The sequence below is a fragment of the Narcine bancroftii genome, chromosome 4 (assembly GCF_036971445.1).
Source record: "Narcine bancroftii isolate sNarBan1 chromosome 4, sNarBan1.hap1, whole genome shotgun sequence".
Lineage (NCBI taxonomy): Eukaryota > Metazoa > Chordata > Chondrichthyes > Torpediniformes > Narcinidae > Narcine > Narcine bancroftii.
In genome coordinates this window covers 32,779,019-32,788,145 of record NC_091472.1, presented here as the reverse complement: position 1 = coordinate 32,788,145, position 9,127 = coordinate 32,779,019, and the positions used below count along the sequence as shown (strand labels likewise).

The 9,127-nt window shown below is 48.2% G+C and overlaps 1 protein-coding gene across 1 annotated transcript in view; it reads left to right on the top strand.

Moving 5' to 3' along the window:
* The window catches only part of LOC138760435 (exportin-5), a 175,784-nt gene that overhangs the window by 152,121 nt on the left and 14,536 nt on the right, over positions 1–9,127 (top strand). Inside the window, exons 29-30 of the mRNA XM_069931026.1 lie at positions 5,977–6,062; positions 6,253–6,360. Of these exons, the coding sequence (XP_069787127.1) occupies positions 5,977–6,062; positions 6,253–6,360 (194 nt within the window). The remainder of the gene's footprint in view (positions 1–5,976; positions 6,063–6,252; positions 6,361–9,127) is intronic.

Sequence of the window (9,127 nt, the reverse complement as noted above, 5' to 3'; positions counted from 1 at the left end):
ATATCAGTGATGAACAAGTTATTGGTGGGGGTAAAAGAGAATACAGTAGAATCTCCATTATCTGGCACCGATGGGGATCATGGATGTTGGATATGCAAATTTTCTGGTTGACTGAAACTCACTCTCCAATACCTAACCAAGACACCTGCATTAGGAATATACCATCTAAAAAACAATAGACAGTGAAAAATGTAATTTGAAAAAGAAATCCGTATTGTCTTTTTCTTTGGCTTGGCTTCGCGGACGAAGATTTATGGAGGGGTAATGTCCACGTCAGCTGAAGGCTCGTTTGTGGCTGACAAGTCCGATGCGGGACAGGCAGACACGGTTGCAGCGGTTGCAAGGGAAAATTGTTTGGTTGGGGTTGGGTGTTGGGTTTTTCCTTCTTTGTCTTTTGTCAGTGAGGTGGACTCTGCAGTCTTCTTCAAAGGAGGTTGCTGCCTGCCGAACTGTGAGGCGCCAAGATGCATGGTTGGAGGCGATATCAGTCCACTGGTGGTGGTCAATGTGGCAGGCACCAAGAGCTTTCTTTAGGCAGTCCTTGTACCTCTTTGGTGCACCTCTGTCTCGGTGGCCAGTGGAGAGCTTGCCATATAACACGATCTTGGTAAGGTGATGGTCCTCCATTCTGGAGACATGACCTACCCAGTGCAGTATGATCTTCAGCAGCGTGGATTCCATGCTGTCAGCCTCTGCCATCTCAAGTACTTCGATGTTGGAGATGAAGTCGCTCCAATGAATGTTGAGGATGGAGCAGAAACAACGCTGGTGGAAGCGTTCTAGGAGCCGTAGGTGATGCCGGTAAAGGACCCACGACTCGGAGCCGAACAGCAGTGAGGGTATGACAACGGCTCTGTATACGCTAATCTTTGTGAGGTTTTTCAGTTGGTTGTTTTTCCAGACTCTTTTGTGTAGTCTTCCAAAGGTGCTATTTGCTTTGGCGAGTCTGTTGTCTATCTCGTTGTCGATCCTTGCATCCGATGAAATGGTGCAGCTGAGATAGGTAAACTGGTTGACCGTTTTGAGTTTTGTGTGCCCGATGGAGATGTGGGGGGGCTGGTAGTCATGGTGGGGAGCTGGCTGATGGAGGACCTCAGTTTTCTTCAGGCTGACTTCCAGGCCAAACATTTTGGCAGTTTCCGCAAAACTGGACGTCAAGCGCTGAAGAGCTGGCTCTGAATGGGCAACTAAAGCGGCATCGTCTGCAAAGAGTAGTTCACGGACAAGTTGCTCTTGTGTCTTGGTGTGAGCTTGCAGGCGCCTCAGATTGAAGAGACTGCCATCCGTGCGGTACCGGATGTAAACAGCGTCTTCATTGTTGAGGTCTTTCATGGCTTGTTTCAGCATCATGCTGAAGAAGATTGAAAAGAGGGTTGGTGCGAGAACGCAGCCTTGCTTCACACCATTGTTAATGGAGAAGGATTCAGAGAGTTCATTGCTGTATCTGACCCGACCTTGTTGGTTTTCATGCAGTTGGATAACCATGTTGAGGAACTCTGGGGGGCATCCGAGGCGCTCTAGTATTTGCCAAAGCCCTTTCCTACTCACGGTGTCGAAGGCTTTGGTGAGGTCAACAAAGGTGATGTAGAGTCCTTTGTTTTGTTCTCTGCACTTGGAGCTGTCTGAGGGCAAAGACCATGTCAGTAGTTCCTCTGTTTGCGTGAAAGCCGCACTGATTCTGGGAGAACATTTTCGGCGACACTAGGTATTATTCTATTTAGGAGAATCCTAGCGAAGATTTTGCTCGCAATGTAGTTTGAGCAGTCAGATTTCTCGCCTTTGTTTTTGTACAGGGTGATGATGATGGCATTACGAAGGTCCTGAGGCAGATTTCCTTGGTCCCAGCAGAGCTTGAAACACTCATGCAATTTGGCCTGCAGAGTTTTGCCGCCAGCCTTCCAGACCTCTGGGGGGATTCTATCCATACCTGCTGCTTTGCCACTTTTCAGTTGTTCAATTGCCTTATATGTCTCTTCCCGGGTGAGGACCTCATCCAGCTCTAGCCTTAAGGGCTGTTGAGGGAGCTGGAGCAGGGCGGATTCTTGGACTAAGCAGTTGGCACTGAAAAGAGATTGGAAGTGTTCTGACCATCAGTTGAGGATGGAGATCTTGTCGCTTAGGAGGACTTTGCCATCTGAGCTGCGCAGCGGGCTTTGGACTTGGGGTGAGGGGCCGTTCACAGCCTTTAGAGCCTCGTAAAAACCCCTGAAGTCGCCAATGTCCGTGCTGAGCTGGGTTCGTTTGGCGAGGCTAGTCCACCACTCATTTTGGATCTCCCGGAGTTTGCGCTGAAGATGGCTGCATGCGCGACGGAAGGCTCGTTTCTTCTCTGGCCAGGACGGCATTGCAAGGTGAGCCTGGTGGGTAGCTCGCTTCTTTGCCAGCAGCTCCTGGATTTCCTGGTTGTTTTTGTTGAACCAGTCCTTGTTTTTCCTGGAGGAGAAGCCCAGTACCTCTTCAGTGGATTGCAGTATGGCAGTCTTCAGCTGATCCCAGAGAGTTTCAGGGGACGAGTCCGTGAGGCGGATTGCAATCCGTATTGTAGTCTTTAATTATATCACTATCACTTTAATATAATTCCCATAATTTTAAATTCTAATCCCAGTTGTTGGTGCTGTAATAGTGTTGCACTAGCCACTATGCTAACTGTGACGTCGTCGTGATTAATCTCTTCCCTCAAGTTTACAGATAAAGCCTTACTAATGTACCTGATACTGATTAAAAATAAAGAATATTACAAGGCAGGAAAAGGAAGACACTTTGGGATAGTTGCCCAGCAGCATCAGCCAGCTCTTCCTCCTGGGTGCTGTCATTTCATTCCATCACAACTTTATTGAAACTTTATTCAAACAGTTGCTGCATGTGGGGCATGACCAGGGAGCTCCATTGGCTGAATGTTTGCTCCCATCTTCAAGAGGTTGTATGTTGCTTTGGAGTAAATTTACTTTTATAGTTTTAAACATGTAATTTTTTAAATTTATTCTTGTTTATTTTAAATATTTCACTTTATCCAGGTAATTCCTGTAACTTTTTTTAAAGGTATTAACTTCCTTGTGCTGACAATCCGACTCACCTCCATGCAAGTGTCCCTGCTAGGGTTTTGGCGCACCTTCCTTGTGCTGACCACCTGACTCGCTTCCGTGCAAGTATCCCGGCCAGGCCCTCGGTGCACCTTCCTTGTGCTGACAACCCAATTTAGCTCCACACAAGTGTCCCGACCAGGCCCTCAGCGCTCCTTCCTCAAGCTGACAGCCTGACTTGCCTCCACACATGTAGCACTGAAAAGAATGAATGCACATTTGAGGGGTATTGCTAATTCAGCAGGTATCCAACAAAGTCTCAGCACTCTCCAGCAAGTCCATCCACCAAGTCTTATTTATCTGAAATTTTATTTATTATTTCCTTGCTGTGTTTTTTGCTGGTTGTTTGAGTTTCTGGTTGATTAAATTCCAGATAATGGGAATTCTATTGTTTCAGCAGTTAAAGGCAAAGACAGATTAGAGAGCATGGGAAGTGGTTTCTTGTGAATTTGATTAAGTTTTTCTTTGAAGAGGTAAAGAAGGTTGAGGGCAAGATGGTGAACTTCAACAAGGCTTTTGACCTGATTTGTCTGGAAGATCAGATCCCTTGGGGTCCAGAGTGACTAGTCAATTTGAATGCAAAACTGGCTGAGCAGAAAGAGACAGAGGGTCGTGGTGTGCTGTAAGGATTGGTGCTGGGTACCCTGTTCATTGTTCATTTTAATGATCTGGATGAGAATGTTGGTGGCATGCTGGACAGTGAGGAAGGTTACTTAAAATTACAAAGGGATCTTGATCAACGGAGTTACTGGGCAGAACAGATAGCCCTTAATTCAGATAAGTGTGAGGTGTTGTATTTTGACTTGACAAACCATGATTTAAACATTAAATGCAGGACCCTGGGGATTGTTGTAAAACAGAGACCCACAGGTACATAGATCCTTGAAAGTGGCAACACAGTTAGACATGGTGGTGAAGAAGGCGTTTGGCATGTTTATGGTCATGGCACTGAATGCGGGTGTTGGGATGTCATGCTTCAACTACACAAGATGTGCAGTATTCCTTGTATGGCCTGACCAACAAATGAGACCAGCTCAGATGTGCAACGGTGTGCATGGATGAATTGGCTCAAAGTCCTGTATCCTTGCTGTACAGTTCAGAATTCTAATATTATTCTATTAGGGGGCATTACAAAGGTTTATAAATGTTGTTAATTTCTCTGTATACAGTGGTGTTACTAGTACAGGTACACAATTCTTTATCTGGACATCTAAAATCTGGAAAGCTCCAAAATCTGGCAAGTGGGGAGAGAGGTGGCAGCGCGAGTCGGGCGGGCGAGGGACCGGCAGCGCGAGTCGGGCGGGCGAGGGACCGGCAGCGCGAGTCGGGCGGGCGAGGGACCGGCAGCGCGAGTCGGGCGGGCGAGGGACCGGCAGCGCGAGTCGGGCGGGCGAGGGACCGGCAGCGCGAGTCGGGCGGGCGAGGGACCGGCAGCGCGAGTCGGGCGGGCGAGGGACCGGCAGCGCGAGTCGGGCGGGCGAGGGACCGGCAGCGCGAGTCGGGCGGGCGAGGGACCGGCAGCGCGAGTCGGGCGGGCGAGGGACCGGCAGCGCGAGTCGGGCGGGCGAGGGACCGGCAGCGCGAGTCGGGCGGGCGAGGGACCGGCAGCGCGAGTCGGGCGGGCGAGGGACCGGCAGCGCGAGTCGGGCGGGCGAGGGACCGGCAGCGCGAGTCGGGCGGGCGAGGGACCGGCAGCGCGAGTCGGGCGGGCGAGGGACCGGCAGCGCGAGTCGGGCGGGCGAGGGACCGGCAGCGCGAGTCGGGCGGGCGAGGGACCGGCAGCGCGAGTCGGGCGGGCGAGGGACCGGCAGCGCGAGTCGGGCGGGCGAGGGACCGGCAGCGCGAGTCGGGCGGGCGAGGGACCGGCAGCGCGAGTCGGGCGGGCGAGGGACCGGCAGCGCGAGTCGGGCGGGCGAGGGACCGGCAGCGCGAGTCGGGCGGGCGAGGGACCGGCAGCGCGAGTCGGGCGGGCGAGGGACCGGCAGCGCGAGTCGGGCGGGCGAGGGACCGGCAGCGCGAGTCGGGCGGGCGAGGGACCGGCAGCGCGAGTCGGGCGGGCGAGGGACCGGCAGCGCGAGTCGGGCGGGCGAGGGACCGGCAGCGCGAGTCGGGCGGGCGAGGGACCGGCAGCGCGAGTCGGGCGGGCGAGGGACCGGCAGCGCGAGTCGGGCGGGCGAGGGACCGGCAGCGCGAGTCGGGCGGGCGAGGGACCGGCAGCGCGAGTCGGGCGGGCGAGGGACCGGCAGCGCGAGTCGGGCGGGCGAGGGACCGGCAGCGCGAGTCGGGCGGGCGAGGGACCGGCAGCGCGAGTCGGGCGGGCGAGGGACCGGCAGCGCGAGTCGGGCGGGCGAGGGGGGTGTGGGGGGAGACAGCAGGGTGACTGGAAGAGGGTGGGGGTGGATATGGCAGCACGATTCAAGAGGGCTTAAATCTGGCTTTCTGAAATCCAGAACACACTGGCCCCCAAGGGTTCTGGATAAAGATCGTGTACCTGTATTTGATTTTTCAATGCTCCTGATCAAAGTGTAATCCCTTGCGTAAATGCAGCTATGTTTGTATTTTTAAAAATTAGGTTAACCTTTTGGTTGCAGAATTTAGTTTTACTGCCACTAAGTTTTGGTGATCCTTGCTGATGTGGAAATATTTCAACTCTCACTCCTTAATTTGTTTTACTGTCCAAGTTGCAATTTTTGTTCATTTAATAGCAAAATTTGTTTTCGGTTTGATTCATGATGTTTTTCTTGTGATTAAAAGGTTTGGAGGGCATCTGTAAATCTTCCATTACATTTAGTGCCAGGTTATAACTTTAATATGAGAAAATATACTTCTTGCTGAATGTATTCAATTTACTGTAAAAAGCTGATACTGTATCAAACGTGTAGATTTTTTTTAATAGATGATGAAATGATGAGCACAAATGATGGTCCGCATGTTGGATCTGAAGAACTTACTGACCTTGGAAAGTGTCTGCTGAAGTCTGAGGTAAAATTATTTGCCCTTTTTTATAAACATAGTTTGGTTGAATTTTTTTTAAGGCATATGAGTTGTGGACAAGCATTTATTCACCATGTTTTTATATTTTCTTGTGGTTTTCTTTTGGAACTGATTTGGCATTGCTGAATTGACCCGTTTTTAAGGTGATGTTAATTGTTCTGACTTTTTTTGTATTTAGGAAATCTGTAAGGCGTTGTTGGCAACTTGTTACAGTGCTGTCACTTGGAATGACACTATAACGTGCCAACGAGCAACTCTGCAGCTCTGTTGGCCATTGATCAAACAGGCAAGTACGGGTCAAGTATTTTGTTAGGCCTCTGAGTTTGGGTAGTTGCATTGAAGATTTGAGATTTGCAGAGCCTTTAACAGTGAAGGTGGTTAATCAGTGAATTGTGCATTTAGTCCAGCCATTGTGTTGTTTTGAATTTAACAAAGTCTTTAAGCCAACATATTTTAATATTTCTTTAATGTGTACTGGTTAGTTAATGATGATGCACATTGATGTATGGTTATCTGCTAGCAAATGCCAAAGATGTCAGGTTATTTGGCTTTATAGGACATTGTAGCATTCTCATTACTGTGGATTTGCATTCATCCCAGCAGATGATTGATGAATAATGCTCAGTAATGGAAATGCGGTCTCTGTTTTCTGGTCTTCCACTAACTGTTCCCCCTATAATGCAACTTGAACCAGGATTGTATTGGCGATCTCGCAAACTGAACCACATGTTCATGTAGAATAAATAGGAAAGAAAAATCTTACTTTGGAATTATTACTTTCAAGCTAAAAGCATTTTCGTGAATCTTACAATTTGGATGATTTCTTTTCATCGTTGTTTTTGTGATACTCCTTCCTTAACTGAGAAAGGAGTCTTCTATAGTTTTAGTACATTTTCTATGTATTAATTGATTAATTAGAAACTTCAAATTTCCAACGTTTCTATTTTGATTTCTTAGTTCAGCATTAGGTGTTTCTTCCCTTTCACTCAAATTGAATTATTTTTCTTGGCAAGCAAAATATTTTCAAATCTTACAGAAATTATGCCAGTTATATTGAACTGTTTACTTTAAATTCTCCTATCAGCTATATATTCACATTGGGGTTACTTCATTTGTTAATTTTATGGCGATCAATATTGTGCAAACTGAAGATTTTTGCGTCTGCTTTGCAACATATTCAAATAAACACGTGCAGCGCAGTCTTTTCCTGGAATTAGACCTTTGTTCATATCCACCATCTGCGATACCCACCCCTCATTTTTCCAGACGCAGAGAAGTGGATGAATTGACCCTATTTATCCAGGAGGTGTGGTGGGTTCTGATGGACTGGGCATTGGATGTCAAAATTTTAAATTATATATTAATATTTTAAATTGAGTGCTAACCTCTTCTCACCATCCCCTTCACAGTTAAATCTGACTACCTGAAGGTTTTGGGTTTCTAGTTTGGAGGGGCCGAAGAATGCAGAGTTGATTGCAAGGGTCCACCAGAAATTGGGTTTGTGGATAAGTCGCTCCCTCTCAATAACAGAAAAGAACCTGGGCATCAGGTACAACGGTGCTCTCAGTACCTCTGTATGTGGCACAGGATGGGCTTGGCTCCTTTGCTTTGCAATGTCCCAGTCAGACTTTGCCACAGCCTATCACCTTTGTGCAAAAGTTTGTCCAGACCAACCCTTTTGAGTATGTCCATCAGGCAGTGGTCAGCATGGAACATTTTGCAGACACAAAGACTCATGGACATGGTAGGATGGTTCCCCGAACAGACTTTCCACGACATTTGGCAGAATACCTCATTGCAATGCTCATGAACAAGCACCAGGACTTGGCTTGGCTGGCGGTAAGTGGTGCCCTCCTAGTCAGATCCTTCCTGTATGTACCACAGGAACAACACCAACAACGAACATTGTCCCTGATATGCAATGTAGTGGAGACAATCGCCAACCTCTGCAGAATGCAGATTCACTAAGAGTGTAGAGAAAGATGCAAAGGTCCTGTTCAGTGTGCAGAGAACTCTCTGACTTATGGGCTGTTCTTAGGGAAGCACGCAGTATCAGACATCTAGAACTGCGGGAAGGTCATCAACTCAGTGAAAGACGCACTTTGGCCTGCCTGAAACTTGGTCTTTCAGCACTCGGAGATGTTGGTGAGGGAATGCAGCCAGCTGGCACATTCTAGGCTGTAGAAGTACATGCTGAGGCTTAGCTAGCCAATGTGTGGTCCTGAGGGGAAGGACCAAATCGACTTTATTCAAGTTTATTTTCATCTGATTATATAAGTACCACATGACAAAACAGCGTTCTCCAGTTCTGGCTGCAAAGACATGCAGAGACACAACCAGACATAACACACATACAAACAAAAAATACATATGCAGGACAAGTATTTTATCCATAAAATTAAATAAATAATTATTTGGTGCGAAGACATGCAGAGACACAACCAGACATAACACACATACAAACAAATAATACATACGCAGGACAAGTATTTTATCTATAAAATTAAATAAATAATGATTGCTTTGTGCAAATGAGAGTCCCAGATGGTTAGTGTGAGCAGTTCCTTGGGTTATTCAGCTTTCTCACTGCCCGTGGGAAGAAGCTGTTCCTCAGCCTGGTGGTGTTGGTTCTGATACTCCTGTATCTCTTCCCTGACAGGAGCAGCTGAAGGATGCTGTGTGCAGAGTGGAAGGGGTCCTCAATGATTTTGTGCCCTCTTCAGACAACAATGCTGTTAGATCACGTCGATTGAGGGTGGGGGTTGGTGGGAGAGGGAGACTCAGTGATCCTCTCTGCCACTCTTGTGGTCCTGTGGATTGACCTCCAACCCATTTCTCTGCAGCAACCGTACAACACTGATGCAGCTGGCCGGGATGCTCTCGATAGAGCTCCTATAAAAGGTTGTCGATAGCCTTGCCCACTTCAGTCTTTTCAGGAAGTGCAGTTGCTGTTGAACCTTCCTGACAAGTGAAGAGATGTTGAGTGTCTACAATAGGTCATTAGTTAAGAGAACTCCAAGGAACCTGGTGCTCTCCACTCTTTCCACTACAGT